Source organism: Phoca vitulina, unplaced genomic scaffold, assembly GCF_004348235.1.
Source record: "Phoca vitulina isolate PV1807 unplaced genomic scaffold, GSC_HSeal_1.0 scaffold20, whole genome shotgun sequence".
In the NCBI taxonomy this organism is placed as follows: Eukaryota; Metazoa; Chordata; class Mammalia; order Carnivora; family Phocidae; genus Phoca; species Phoca vitulina.
In genome coordinates this window covers 35,833,984-35,849,654 of record NW_022589723.1, presented here as the reverse complement: position 1 = coordinate 35,849,654, position 15,671 = coordinate 35,833,984, and the positions used below count along the sequence as shown (strand labels likewise).

Genomic DNA, 15,671 nt, shown 5'->3' with positions numbered 1-15,671 from the left:
ACTGATGCAAGCTGGACTTGTGGCTCTGTCTGTTTCCTTGACTTTATGCAGTCACAACAGAAAAGAAGCCAGTTACCAGGGCTATGAGAACTTGGATGCTACGGAAGACAGCCAGTACTCACAACAGGGGGAGTACCAGTCCTGCATCACGTGAATACACGGAACAAACAACCATAATTCACTTGAAAAGGATGCATCAATTCACTCAGAAATATTTATTGAGCACTTACTATATGTCAAGGATTGAAGGGAATTCAAACATATATCGGTTATTCCTGGTTTTAAGGAGTTTGAAGTCTAGTAGTGAAATAATGCTTGTTCAGAACTTACGTATTAGTATCCTATGAGATTTACAGTTGAGCCATTTGGAAGATGGAGACATCACTTTCAGTGGAGTGATCAGAGAAGGCTCTATTAGAAAGGAGGGCACTTGGAACAGATTTATGATTAAAGAGACCTTTTATTAAACTATAACATACACACATAAAAGTGTACATATAAAGACTATAGGCTAACTGAATTTTCACAAACTGAACACACTGATTCCATAACCAGCACTCTAGTTATGTAACCAAATGGACTAGTACAGTACTCCAGAAGCCCTCTTCCAATCCTTCCTGGAGGGAGTAGGACTTTGTTAGATGAATGTAGGTAGAAAATGACTGGAGGAGGCCTCATAAAGATGTGGAAATTGAAAGGCATGACCCATGTTTGAGGAATGGCTGGAAGAGTAATTTGTTTGGATTGCCAGCTGGAGAACAGGTTTGGGTCCATGTTGTAGAGCCTTAAATGCCAAGTAAAGGAGTTAGATTTTATTCATTAACTGCTGAAAGTTTTTGAGCAAGGGAGGAATATTTTGTAAGACTTTTGATGATGACTGATAATTTACTGGTGATGGGAAAGGTGAGACTGAAGGTTGGGTGACTGGTTGGGAAACTTCTATAATATCCAGATATGGGATAATTTTGGCTCTGCAGTGGTAGGTTGAGGACAGAGACACAACTGTCCACAGACATTATAAGCAGCCACCAAAACCTGAAGGGCTGTGGATCTTGAGGAAGGAGGAGGGGTCAAGAAAATTTCCTTCCATAGAACTAATCAAGACAAAATTTAATAATTTTCTCAGGTAGTTCATTGTTATTTACTTTTTTGTTAAGGGCTAACACAGTCTTTGAATGCTGCCTCTCCAAGAAAGTTCTGAAAAAAATTTTTTTACAGTATGTATTTATTTATTTATCCATTTTGGAGAGAGAGAGAGAGAGAGAGAGCGCTAACACAAGTAGGGGGAGGGGCAGACAGAGAGGGAGAGAAGTAGACTCCCTGCTAAGCACAGAGCCCCACAATGGCCTGGATCCCACAACCCCGAGATCACAACCCAAAGGGAAATCAAGAGTCGGTCGGTCATTTAACTGACTGAGCCACCCAGGCGCCCCATTTACAGTTAATTAAATAAAACCTTGAGTTACTCTAAGGAAACTCCAAAGAAAGCAACTGACCTTTCAAAGAGAATCCATTGTTAGAAACATGGACTGTTTGTCTTTTCAAATGGGTGCATGCTAGAATAAATATTTTGCTGTGAGAAACTGACTCCTGCCAAGAGTTTTTTTTTTTTTTTTTAAAGATTTTATTTATTTATTTGAGAGAGAGAGACTGAGAGAGAGAGCACATGAGAGGGGGGAGGGTCAGAGGGAGAAGCAGACTCCCTGCCGAGCAGGGAGCCCGATGCGGGACTCGATCCAGGGACTCCAGGATCATGACCTGAGCCGAAGGCAGTCGCTTAACCAACTGAGCCACCCAGGTGCCCCTGCCAAGAGTTTTGAAGACATAATGTTAAAAGCAAATTATTGGGTGTTGCTCATCAGCCTGTTTCTTCATCCTTCCTTTAAATGATTCTCATTAATCCCAATTTCTGGGCAGGATGAATTAACTAATTAGCTTTAATGTATTTCTACAGAAAATGAAAAAATTTCTTGAAGAAAAGGGCATGATATGTTTTCCTTTGACAACTTTTTATATCACTTTGGCTATGTGGGCCATTTTTTAAAAAAAAATAAGTTAAAGTATCAAATTAGGCTTTGCTTCTTCCATCAGGTCATCTTCGAAACCCTTAGACTGGAGAACTTGGCTATCTATGTTGTCTCCTAGCAACTGAGGCAAACTCTGCATACTTCAGTGGTATTACCTGTTTTATTGTTTGTCTTACACACTAGATCGTAAGCTTCCTGGATGCAAAGGACATATTATGGTTATCATTTTTCCTCTGGTAACTAGCATTGTATAGTACTCCTTAAACATATGTGTAGGTGGAACAAATGAATGAATGGATTGGATTGTCTATTTCGAAGAGTTGTGATGATTAAACAAAATGAGATGATGTCTGTACAGACTGCTGTTAAAGACATCTAATAGATATTAGTTAAATATTCTTTTGGGGGGAGGGCAATTATAGCTAAGAACCAAGAAATGTATTACTATCCGAGTTAATTTATAAACTTTTAGCTAAAATAATATTATTGAAAGCCTAGATTCTCATTGAGCCACACTATTTTTTTTTTTTTTTTGAGGCATACAAATTAATTCAGTAGATTAAGTAGGGAATACTGCCGCAGGGAGGGAAGATCAAGTGGGAAAGCAAAAAGTATAGCAGAATGTGACCATATGGAAAGCGCTAGACCTTGTTTCCTCTTTTGTCTTTGGCACAGCACAAAGGGCTCCAGGTATACTTATTTCTGTTTTTCACAAATTTTGTCTCTCCTTCTTTTTACCACTGTCTTTACCACTATATTTTACTGATGCTCTCCCCATCCCCCCATACCATCTCTTTCTCTCCAAAGCAGCAGGTTCTTCACTCATCAAATAATTATTGACCAGCTAACATTTACTGTAATGTCTTTCAAAGTATGTTCTTAGTTGTATGTTCTTCCATAGCGCCAGCACCTTATTCCTTAGAGGTTGTTATTTGTTTCCGGAATTTTGGTGCGTGTTGTTGTTTCCAGGCACTAGGATTTGTGTAGTAAAATATCGGCGGATGGAAGGGAAGTTGAAAGCTGTGTGTCCTTCCTGGGACCAGGGGAAAGGAAGGGAACTTAATTTGGGAAAGAGCACGTGGGTAGGAGGGGGGTGGGTTCGGCCAAGACGAGAGCGGGTTTTGCTTGGACCCCACGCTCTCTTTAGAGCTGAGACTCCATCATTAAAGTAGGCTGGCACCGGTGGCCTGGAGCCTGGATCTCCCGTCCGTCCCTGCCGCGGCCGCTCACCTCCAGCACTCGCGCAGCTGAAGTTCCAAACTTTTCCTCCCGCAGGGAAAGGAAGGGTGTTATTAAGTTTGAAAGGGAAGTCCCGCCCCCTTCCCGGATTCCGATTGGTCGGTTCCGGCCCCACCCCCTCCAGGGCCGCGGCAGGATTGGCTGCGGGAGGGGAGCCCCGCCGCAGGCCGGGTGGGCAGCCGGGAGCCCCCAGGTGGCAGGTGGGGCCGGGATCGCCGGCGCCGCCTCCTCCGCCTACCCGAGCGCTAGCAGCCCGCACACTTGAAGGTTCGCGCGCGGCTCGGGCGCGCTGCGCCGCCGGCAGCCGGGCTGCGAAGACTTGGCCATGAAGAGCCTCAAGTCCCGCCTGAGGAGGCAGGACGCGTCCGGCCCCGCGACGTCCGGCGCCGCCGCCACCGCCAGCGCGGTGAGTCCCGCGGCCCGTGCGAGTCCCGGGCTGCCGGCGCTGCCCTCCCGAGAGCCGCGGGGTCCTGTGCTCGGAAGCGCGCGCCGCCTTCCTCAGCCTTCCCTCAGCCGTCCCGCTCCGTCGGCCCGGGGACTCCTCCCTGGGGCCGGGACTGGGCGTCGGCGCGGAGACCCCGGGGACCCTCCCCGTCGCCGGCCCGGCGCAGCAGCCGCCCCTCACCCCCAGGTCTCCGAGCTCCTGGGAGAAACCCCGGCGCTCCGGGGTTCAATGGGCCTCCCTCCTCCATCCGGCTTTCTGGGTTCCCCCCTACGCCCGGCGACCCCGGCCCTTTCCCTCGCTCGGGGTTGGCCCGGCTCCCCACGCGCGCTCTGTCGGGCCGGGCCCGCGGGGGCCAGACGGGGGACTCGCACCCCGCAGTCCGGGTGGGCGGGGCAGCGGACTCCGCGCCAGCCCGCCGCTCTCCGCACCCTCTGTGGGTCCGGGACTCGGAGGCTGGCGGGCCGGGCCGGGGAGGGGGGCGTCGTGGGCTGGCCGCTGTCGCTGTATGACTGGGGAAGTGGGGAAGTTTGATTTCTGAGGAAGGCAGACGGAATCGGGCGTCGATGAAGACAAAGCCCCGTGGGTGCTGATCCTGGAAGCGGTGGTGAAACTGGGAAGTTGGTTGTCCTGTGGGGCCGTTTCACCTGTGGGACAGATCCGTGTGGGGCAGGCATTCCGTGTTCATCTGCCACCCGGCCTCCGTGTGCACGCTAAGAAGCACTCAGGCCCTAGACTCTTTAGTTGGCAGATCAGAAATCTTGAGAAACAGCCTGACAGCAGATGCTGGGGATTTAGATAATTTGGCAAGTCAGAAGAATGGCAATATCATCAGCGTTCTATATTATTAAACGTTACTTAAAAATTCGTGAAGAGTCAGAAACGTAGATGAGATGTGATGCTCACACTGCCCAGTTGCCCATTTGGAGTAATTAAAAAGGACCTTTATAGTTTTGCACAAATTTTACCAAATGATTATAGATGCTTTTTATGAGAATACTAATTAATCGCTTTTGGTTGTGAGTTAATTCAGAATTGTGGCTTTCTCTCCGCCTATTTCTGGGATGATTCTACTTAGACTTAACAGGAAATTGTGGCAAAACTAGGCTCTTTAATTTCCAATAAAAAAAGGAAGGCTATAGATGGCATGATATTTGATGATTTGATGTTTAATAAAGCGTGAAATTATTTTATAAGCACATAGGAGAGATTACTTTGTTTCACATTGTTTTTTAGATAATAATTGACAAATGTCATTTAGTGATGTCAGAGGTCACTGTAGTTGAGTTAAAGATTCAACTTTTTGGTAGTGCAGGTTGTGTTTCAGCTTTATAAAAGATAGCTTTTTTATATTTATTTGCTGTATTTTCCCATTTTCTTTGGCTTGCACTACAGATTCACATTCCACTTGGAGGGTTTTTATACCTTAATTTTATCTTGTTTTCTCTTCTAGAAATGCAGAGTATTTAATTGTTATTGCTATTACCAACATGCCAGTTTGCATTTTATACATTTGGAACATAAACTGAGCATTCTTTTTCTTAAAATAGCATAAAAATCAAGAGAAATACATAGTATAAAAAGGTAGAAGCTGTCTGCTTAGAAAACGTGAACATCTCTGTTTAAGTTAAATATTAGAATAAATTTTGTAAAATATTTAAATGAAAATAATTGAGGTCATGACTAATAAAACCAAACCAAGATAGAATAAAATGAATGTACTGAGAAGTAGGTCCCTTTTGCTCTCAACCTATACCATAATCCCTAATGTCAGATTTGGTCACATGTGTATGTATTCTTGGTGTTACCAGTTGCTTGCATGTTCCTCCAGAGAGAGTTTAGCATATACAAGCAAATATGAATATAAATATTCACCCTTTATGAGAATGGTAGCACACTGTACTTGTTGTTCTATATCTTTTTTTAAACTGTAAATAATTAGGCCCATTCAGAGCATCTCCCTTCAAATCCTTGCTGTAATATGCAATGATGAATCAGCCTGTGTATATTTCAAGTTTGTGTGGGTGTGCGTCTGTGTGTATGTGTGTGTACACTTGTAGGATCAGTTCCTAAAAGTGGAATTGCTGGGTTAAAGGATATGGTGCATTTGTAATACTGAAGAATGTTGTTAAATTTCCTTCATGTACCCAATGTGTGAGCAATTATTTTTTCCATGCTTTTAAGAGCCCACTGCATGTTCTTTTTTTTCATGAAGAGTTTATCCTTTCCATTTTTCTATTGGGTTGTTGATTTTTTAAATTCATTTGTATGTACTCTATATCAAGGAAATTAGCCATTTTAATATGAATAATATGTTTTCTTAATTGGTTGTCTTAGGATTTTGTTTATGGTGGCTTTTGCTATGCAAAAAGTGGTTATTTTTATGCAATTGAATTGGTCAACCTTTTGTGACTTTTTGGTTTACATTATATCTTGGCCTTTCTCCTCTGCAATGTTAAACAAAAAGAAAAAAATCCCATCTTGCTTCTTTTAGTTTTTTAATTTGTTTCATTTTTTAACATTTAAGTTAAATGTTTGATCCATATAAAATCTTATTCTGGCATAAAGTAAGGGGCATATATCTTGTTTTTTTTTTCCTCCCCCATGGTTACCTAATTTGAATCTAAAGCAGTCATTTTAATTATCATGGAAATAATCACAGTATGCTCTGCACAACTTTGATTTGAGGAAAAAAATCTTAAATGTGTATTTCATAAATATTTTTTTCTTGTTTAAGCTTACGTATCTGAAAGAGATGCATTAACAATAGACTGAGGTATATAAGTGTTTTATGGTATGTGAAATATAGAATCTTAACATGCTAAATTATATGTAGAAAAAATCATTTAAAATATTCTAAATAGTACCATGGTTATAAATACGCCAGTGAGTTTAGAGTTCACTCAACAGAGGTTATGTTTATACACGTATACATAAATGTAGTTCATAATTATAAACTGTGGGCAAAATACAGTTGAGAGTTTGTCCTGTACTAGCTGAATCTGGAGATAGCTGCCTCTTTTAATCATAAAATAAGACTATTTTTGTTGTTGACATTTATCTTAATCACTAAATTGGAGCTTCAGATTTCTGAAAGGGATAATTAAATGACTAAATGCCATTTCAAATCTAGTCAGTTATATGTGCAATTATATGTACAATTATGTATACAATTATATGTACAGTGAGAATAGGCTATTCCGTTTTCACCTAGTTCACACTAGGAAAATTGAGTAATTAAAATTAAGGGGCTATATTTCAAGAACTAGTAGATGTACTGCAAATAAATATTGTAAGCAGACATTTTGGAAGGGGGTTCCACTTAAACTGTACCTACATTTAACATTTATAGTGGAGTAAATGCTTGATTGTTAAAGTTATCTCTGATATGGGAGGCTCTGTGGTTATTTTTGCTGCCATTTCTCTAGGCTACTCTGATTTTGGAACAATGAATTCTATAAATGAGCAACCAAATATGTTCTAAAACATCTTGTTAATGTCTCAGGACCCTGAAAAAATATTGGTATTTCTAAAAACATTTAGAGTTACAAATATAGCAACTGAAAAATATCTTCAAAAAGACTCCTTTGGTTCCCACTAAGAACAGAAGTTTGAGATGTTTGGGGAGCCTGAATGGCTCAGTTGGTTAAGTGTCCAACTCTTGATTTCAGCTCAGGTCATGATCTCAGGGTTATGATCTCAAGGTCGTGAGATGGACCCCTGCATTGGGCTCCCTGCTAATCGAGATTCTCTCTATTCCCACCCCCAACCCTGCCTTCTTGGGCCCGCGCACGTTATCTCTCTCTCTCAAATAAATAAATCTTAAAAAAAAAAAAAGTTTGAGATGTTTAGAAAGCATAAAGGATTATGTTTTGTCTCAGTTGTGATTTTGAAAATGAGGGTTTTGTGTTTTCCTCTTAGGGTTTGGAGTATGTTTGAAAAGATGTTAATATTATTATAACAATGACTTTGGGGTAATGTAAATAAGATCACAGATTGTTACATTTAAACTCATGATACTTAACTGAGCACTGTTTACTCAATTTCATTAAAGATGCCAACCTTTGATTAAAAATGTTTAACTTAAAGTTTTATTCAGACAGTTTCCTAGGGTTAGTTTCCCTGCATTGTATTTCTTGTGGTTCTTGAAGGAAGAAGCCCTGTTTTTATACTTTTGATGTCAACCCCAGGTCATCATGGTGATTTGAATTGCTGAATTTTATTATAATACCAAAGCAGAATGGTTGAGTTGCTTTGGTACATCTTTTGGTACACAGTGGGTCCAAGAACTTAAATGATGAGTAGTTAACAATTTAAATTCTTTTAATGAGTGGAATAGTGATTGTATATCTATATTGTGCATGATACATATTTTCAAATTTAAAATTATTAGCTCAGGAATTGGACTTGGTAAGCAGTTACCTTATTTAATTTGGAAAACATTTATGGAACACATAAGTTAGACTTAAAAATGAATTAATAATTAGGTCTTTTGTGAAGAAATAGGTAATTCCAAGTTGGAAGCAGAAAATGTGCAGGTTGAGCCTGGAATCCTTTGTCCCCCTAGAAAGCAAGGAGGCTATCAAAGATTAGGACTCAGGAGCCAACTTGAAGAGGTTCCCACTTGACCCGCAATGGGACGGTTCCATCATCAATAAGGATAATATGACAGTGTACCAAAATCTTTAAATCTGTGAATTCATAATAATGATTACAAAAAAAGGAGAAAGTTGTTACTTTTGGAGGATGCTAGGGAGCCGATATATTCTTTTAAGAACCAGAAAATAAAAACAAAGAGGTATTATGCTTTTCCTGAGGCTAACCAAATATTCGATGAGAGAAGTTTCTCTTTTATGCAAAGTGTTTTATCCCAGCTAATAGAGGAAGAAGGAAGACAGAATTAGTATATCACAATTTTACACCTCCTAATGAATTGATAGATCTAGGGCAAAGACAGTGATTATCATTGGCTACTAATGTCTCAAAAAGAAAGAAAACCAGATGTAATTTATCTCCTGATGGAAATATTCATTACTGTCTATGAATAGTCTTGCCAAAAGAACCAAACCTGAATATGATAGGCTTCTAGATCTTAAATCCATTTAACAGAAAACACAGGGATGGAGGAACATGGGGATGCAATGGATGTAATTATGATCTTGGGAAGCTCTTAGAACAAATGGCCTAGTTTCTTCAAAAATAAATTATAAGAAGAAAAAAATAGAGGAGAAATCTGGAGATTAAAAGATTTAGGAGACATATTAACCAATTGTAATGATAGACTTCATGTAGACCTTTGATTAATAATAAAAATAGGGGCGCCTGGATGGCTTAGTCCGTTAAGCATCTGACTTCTGCTCAGGTCATGACCTTGCGGCCCTGGGATTGAGCCCCGCGTCAGATTCCATGCTTTGGGGGGCATCTGCTTCTCTCTCTCCCTCTGCGCCTTCCCCTGCTTGTGCTCTCTCTCTCTCTTTCAAATAAATAAAATCTTTAAAAAATAATTAAAAAGTAGTTTATGACAGTTGAGGAAATGTAAACACCACCTGGATATGTGATGGCTTTGTGGAATTATTACCTAAAAAGATTTAAATGTGACAGTGGTAGTAATGTGGTTATGTTTGCAAAGCCTTTTTATCTTTCAGAGAAACACTTAGAAGTATACTATTTATGGATGAAATGACATGAAGTCTGGGATTTGTTTCCAAAGAATCCGTGAGTGAGTGGGTAGGAGAAGTGAGTAGGGGAGGTATAGTTGAAATAGGATTGGTCATGAATTAATTGTTGTAGTTGGCTGGTTCATGATACTATTGCATTTACTTTTTGTGATGCTATTGTATTTCGTATATGTTCAAAAATTTCTGTAATAAGAAAAATCTAGTCCCAGCCTTCAAATTTTTTTTTTTTTAAAGATTTTATTTATTTATTTGACAGAGAGAGAGAGAGAGAGAGACTGCTAGAGAGGGAACACAAGCAGGGGGAGTGGGAGAGGGAGAAGCAGGCTCCTGGCCGAGCAGGGAGCCTGATGCGGGGCTCGATCCCAGGACCCTGGGATCATGACCTGAGCTAAAGGCAGACGCTTAACGACTGAGCCACCCAGGCGCCCCAACAGCCTTCAAATTTTTAAGAGAGCTAAACAAAAAATAATAATACCTTATGTTAAAAGCCATCTATGGAGGTGTATATAAATTGCTGTGGGAGCGCAGATGTGTAGGGTGGGGTCAGGGAGGAGGCAGGAAGGTGAAGTTGAGCCGGGGCCAGATGGGCACTTTGAAGGGCTTTCTAGGCAAGAGAACAGCAAGTGCAGTGGTGTGGAGCTGTGAAATTATAATAGTACTTTGAGGGAGCACCAGTTTGGAAAGGAACTTTGGTGTTATGGTAGGGGCTGGTGCAGATGAGGTATGGATGAGAATTTCAGTCAGAGCAAGGAGCTGGAGGGGGCAGGTAGGGGTAAATAGTTGAAGGAAGGCTTTTCCTTTTTGTTTTTTTAACCTGAATTAAAAATTTGGATTCCTTGACAAGTTTAAGTCCTTGTTCAGAGAGATTTCTGACTGGAGTGGGTAAAGTTTCATCTAAAGAAATTACTCTGTTGGTGAGGTAACAGGTTCACCTTTCTTTTCCCTTTCTTCCTAGAATTAGCTAATAGCCAGCAACATTTTATTCTTATCAGCCCTGTTTAATTTACAGTCGAATGCTTGGAGAAGAAATCTATACCCAAGAATTTTAGATTTAAACATTATAACTCATGTGTTTCATCTCTATCATAATGGAGGACTTAAGTATCCCGTTAGTAATCATGCAAACATTTGCCCTGACACCTAAGGAATATAACAAATGGTTGAAAATTTCCACCTGCCTGAGCTTATTTGTGCAAGAGCAATCACATTGATTTCTGTAGGGAATTTAATTTGCCAAAAAATGATGACTGAAATGCACTTACTGAAATTGTAAATAGAAAGGTGGGATAATATACGCTTATTGCCTCATTTTTTCTAAATCATAAAATAATTAAAAGCTTTATATAGCTTTCCTCTTCTAGGCTTAAATATATAACACAAAAATACAAGAGTAAATTTACCTGTTCATTGTCACAAAAACGGTTTTGTCTTTTGGACTTTTGTTATCCTCAGAAATCTTGAATATTACTGATGTTGACTAATTTATTCCCGAATGGTATAGTCTCCAAAATGATGTGCAGAAGATGAACCGATATAGTTGAGTTACTAAAGCTCTGGCAAAAGATGAAATATGATGAGCTGTACTTATATAAGCGAATCAGACCTGCCAAGTGCCCTTGAGAGAGAGAGTAAGTGTATGACTGAACCAGTCAATCTAAATGGCTGTCTATTGTTTTCACACCCCCCCCGCCCCAGCATAAAGGTCACACATGTTCAGCGTAGAAAACAAAATACAGTTGAAGGTAAAGAATAAAACAATTCACCATGCCATGCCATAAACCACTGCTTATGCTCTTTTTAAAGTTTCCAGATTGCCTCTTTGTTGTTCAATCAGCATGTAATTACCTTGATGCCACAGTAATTATATATGTATAATTTTTTGAATCGTATTTGATTCTAATAACCCTCATATTTCAAATTATAAGTAATTTGAAATGATTTGAGCAGATATGAATGTCCCATTAGAAATACTAAGCAAATGCTAGTGAATTACTTAAAAAGAAATTACTTATAAGAAATCCAAGTGCCAATAGCCAATATTTATTGAGTATGTATGCCCCATTATTGTTCAGAGTGCTTTACCTTAGTTTACTTAACCTTCACAGCAACCCTAAGAAGTGGGTACCATTGCTATCATTTTATAGACAAAGTTAAATAATTTACTTGCCTAAAGTGCCATAGTTAGTAAGTGAAGATCAGGTAGCCTGACTCTGGAACCCATGTTATTAACTATTGTCAACTGATAGAATTTCAAATTTAAAGCTATAGACTTTGTATCTTGAGCCATATAACAAAGAAAATTGGAGGGAGAGGTATTTAGGGGGAAGGAAGGCCTTTTATGTTAAGTCTCAAAACCAATTTGTGTTCCTTCCAGTAGTGTATAAAATTGTTGCATTCACTACAGCTTTCCAGTAATATGATTTAGAACATATTTGTCAACTTGACTGAAAGAAAAAATGAGCTTTAACAAAGTATAGCTTTAATCTGTGTTTTTGATTTCTAGGGAGTGTGGACATATTTCTTTGCTTATTGCCACTTTCACTTCTTATTTTAGGAACTGTTTGTGTTCTTTGACCATTTTCTCCTTTTAATACCTTGTTCATGTTGATCTTTAAGGGCTTTACATCTTTATTTTTTATTTTTTATTTTTTTTAAGATTATTTATTTGCGCGAGAGAATGAGAGACAGAGAGCATGAGAGGGAGGAGGGTCAGAGGGAGAAGCAGACTCCCCGCTGAGCAGGGAGCCCGATGTGGGACTCGATCCCGGGACTCCAGGATCATGACCTGAGCTGAAGGCAGTTCCTTAATCACCTGAGCCGCCCAGGTGCCCTTCATCTTTATTTTTGCTACTTAGTTTATTTTAGCTTTGAGAGTAGTGTGTGTCTCACTATAGCTATGTTGTGTATGTTTTATATACTTAATTTTGTGATAATTGATACATTAAGATTGTTGGCTATTTTATATTCACTGTGGACTGTAACTAGTGGTATAAAAGTCTTTAATTTTTCCCATTCAACTTTTGTCTTGAATTCTACTTTGTCATATTATCTGTGATATTCTTATCCCTTTTGCCTTTTTGCTTTTGTGTGTGTATTTGCCCAACATATTATCCTACCATTCATTGTTTTAAATATTTAGGAGGATATATGGGTGAAACAAGTGCTGAGAATCCAGTAGAACTGAAAATTGTGGGCTTACTATCTGGAGATGCGCATGCACAAGTATGTACCATAGGGTATATACTTTTTTTGGGTGGGAATATGTTTTTAATATTGACCTTATTGATATGTTGTCAAGATTTGACATTACCTCTGTGGTAAGGTTTTCCCATTCAGGTACACAAATAATTATTTTTTTCAATCTCAGTGACTTTTGGTTCATTTTTTTTTTTAACCAGATTGTGACATTATTAAAGAGAGGGAAGAGGGGAAGGACATATACATCATGATTTCTAAACTAAAACAGTGAGTGTATAATTTTTCTTCTAGCTTGTTTTTGTTATTCCATGATTTTCTCATTTGCAGGGTACTTACCCTGTGCAGAGGTTGGGGGCACTTTGAAAATGAGTCTCCAGCGGGGAAGCCTACTGGCTGTAGTTGGGTTCTAGAGAGGGTATTAGGCACTGATCTTTTCAGCCCTGTAAGGAAGGAAGAGCCCACAAACACTTGCTAATTTACATGTGAGAGATGTTTTTAATAAGAGATCTTTCTATGATTCATCTTTTTTTTTTACGGTTGGATTCTTTTTAAAAATTAACATTTTATATTTAAAAAAGCACTTTATGAAATAGAAACAACATTTGTGGCAGTGGCTAAGTAGATAAATGTGGACAATGGAGTGTTTTCTCAGCCTTAGAAAAGCCAAATTGTGGGCCAAAGAATGTCCATTCATAGTTCTTGCAGCCATGCCTGGGGCAGTATGGAAGCAGGGCAGTGTGTCATCCCACTTGGGTTTGAGTCTTGCTGCCCCTTTGTGACCCTAGGCAAGTTACTGAAATATATTTGTTTCCTCATTTGGAAAATGGGATTAATAATTATAGTTAAGAACTCAATAAATGTTAGTTCTCGTTATTACTAACTGAAAAATCTCACCAGGGGTCTTTCCATTTTTATCCTTCATAACCAGATGAACAGCAGTCTTTCCTGATCTTTTCCTTTCCAATTAATACATGCCCTTGTAGACTTTTAGATCTAGATCTTCAAAAGACTATCTGCTGTAGCTTCTTGCCCCAAGAGGTATCTCTGTATTTCATTTGTTAAAAAAAAAATGTTTCCTGAAGGCCTAGGCTAAGCATGAGGGATTGAGAAGATGAGGAAGATAAGAGGCTCAAAGTATGATGGGGGAGTTCTGTAAACAGGTAATACAACGTCGTAACTGCTGTGACAGGGGAGTGTTCTCAGTGCTGATCCAGTCTGGGGCTGAGGAGTCTGTGAAGGTGTGTTTTTTTTTTTTTTTTTTTTTTACCAGGATGAGCTGCTGTTGCTGTTTTTTAAAAAAGTTGAGGTGAGATTCACATAACATAAAATTAATCACTTTATTTTATTTTTATTTATTTATTTATTTTAAGATTTTATTTATTTATTTGACAGAGAGAGACACAGAGAGAGAGGGAACACAAGCAGGGGGAGTGGGAGAGGGAGAAGCAGGCTTCCCGCGGAGCAGGGAGCCCGATGCGGGGCTCGATCCCAGGATCCTGGGATCCTGGGATCATGACCTGAGCTGAAGGCAGACACTTAACGGCTGAGCCACCCAGGCGCCCCTTTATTTATTTATTTTTAAAGATTTTAATTTATTTTTTGACAGAGAGAGACACAGCGAGAGAGGGAACACAAGCAGGGGGAGTGGGAGAGGGAAAGCAGGGTCCCTGCTGATCAGGGAGCCCAATGCGGGGCTCGATCCCAGGACCCTGGGATCATGACCTGAGCCGAAGGCAGAAGCTTAACCAACTGAGCCACCCAGGCGTCCCTATTTTATTTTATTTTTTAAAAAATATTTTATTTATTTATTTGAGAGAGAGAGCAGGAGCAGTGGGGAGGGGCAGAGGGAGAGGGAGAAGTAGACTCCCCGCTGATCAGGGAGCCCGATGCGGGACTTGATCCCAGGACCCTGGGATCATGACCTGAGCTGAAGGCAGACTGCTAAACTGACTGAACCACCCAGGTGCCCCTAAAATTAATAATTTTAAAGTGAATAGTTCAGTGGCATGTAGCATGTTCACAATATTGCGTAACTATCATCTCTGGTTCTAGAACATTTTCATCACTCCAGAAGGAAACCCTGTACCCATTAAGCAGTTGCTTATGTGATCCAAGAAAGGATGAAGTTGCTCTCCAAGGGAACAGCAAGAGCAAAGGCATGGAGCGAAGAGTCAGGAGTTGGGGGAGAGTGCAGTTGGTTTGTCAGCTTAGCTCTGGTGAACCCTAGAATAATAGGCAAGGGCATTGAGTAGGAGATAGGCAAGAGGGGAAGTTGGGGCTAAATCTTGGAATGGCTTAAAATACGCCATATTTTCAGAGTGTTGGACTTTGTCCTGCATATTCAGAAGTTGGGAATCACAGGACCAAATGTGTCTTGGATGGATTACTTGGTAGCTCTGTTTAGGATGTTGAAGGGCTCAAGCTTGGCAGCGGATGGATGGTATATGAGGCTGCTGCCATAGTTTAGGCAGGAATTCATGAGGACTGGAATCATTCTGCAAGGGATGGAGAGGAGGGCACTGTGAGAGAAATTGGTATATGAGCCCCAGAGAAATTGTGACTTGTCAAAGTCACACATGGTCAACAGATAAGAGCCCCTGCCTGCTGGCCCTGAGTGAGTCCCACTAAGGCGTTTGGGCGTGATGCAGTGTGCTGGAGATGCAGTTCCCGACTGGAGGTAATTGTGTGCTAGAACACCACCTGTGTCTTCTTGTATGGTAGGAAGTTAGCTTTGTTTTAACGTGCACTTGATATATAACCAGTTTGGATGCATAGCTCAATGTTCTGGTGATGTTTGCAAAAATATTTTTGAAAGTTTAACTTATGATGCTAATAATCATTGTAAGCACAGATTCTGAGCACATATCTAATTTGTTTTCTCCAACTTTTATTATGAAAAATTGAAATCTAAAATTAGAAAGAATAGCACAGTGAACCAGGATCTGCCTGCTCACTACCTAGATTCAACAGTTAACATTCTACTGCATTTGCTTTATCTATAGTATGTATATGTATATAAAGATAGAAAATATATACACATTTTTCATTGAGCCTTTTGAAAATAAGTTGTAGACATTATATTTTACC

The 15,671-nt window shown here is 40.0% G+C and overlaps 1 protein-coding gene across 3 annotated transcripts in view; it reads left to right on the top strand.

Annotated features, from left to right (window-relative positions):
- The first annotated feature begins 3,443 nt into the window (after positions 1-3,443).
- Positions 3,444-15,671, top strand: part of UACA (uveal autoantigen with coiled-coil domains and ankyrin repeats) — a 94,725-nt gene continuing 82,497 nt past the window's right edge. The window contains exon 1 of one of the 3 annotated variants that reach the window (XM_032417059.1): positions 3,444-3,672. In XM_032417059.1, the coding sequence (XP_032272950.1) occupies positions 3,592-3,672 (81 nt within the window). In that variant the 5' untranslated portion in view covers positions 3,444-3,591. Of the gene's footprint in view, positions 3,673-12,800; positions 12,852-15,671 lie in introns of those variants that run through there. The other 2 variants (XM_032417063.1, XM_032417062.1) reach the window with 2 other exon arrangements.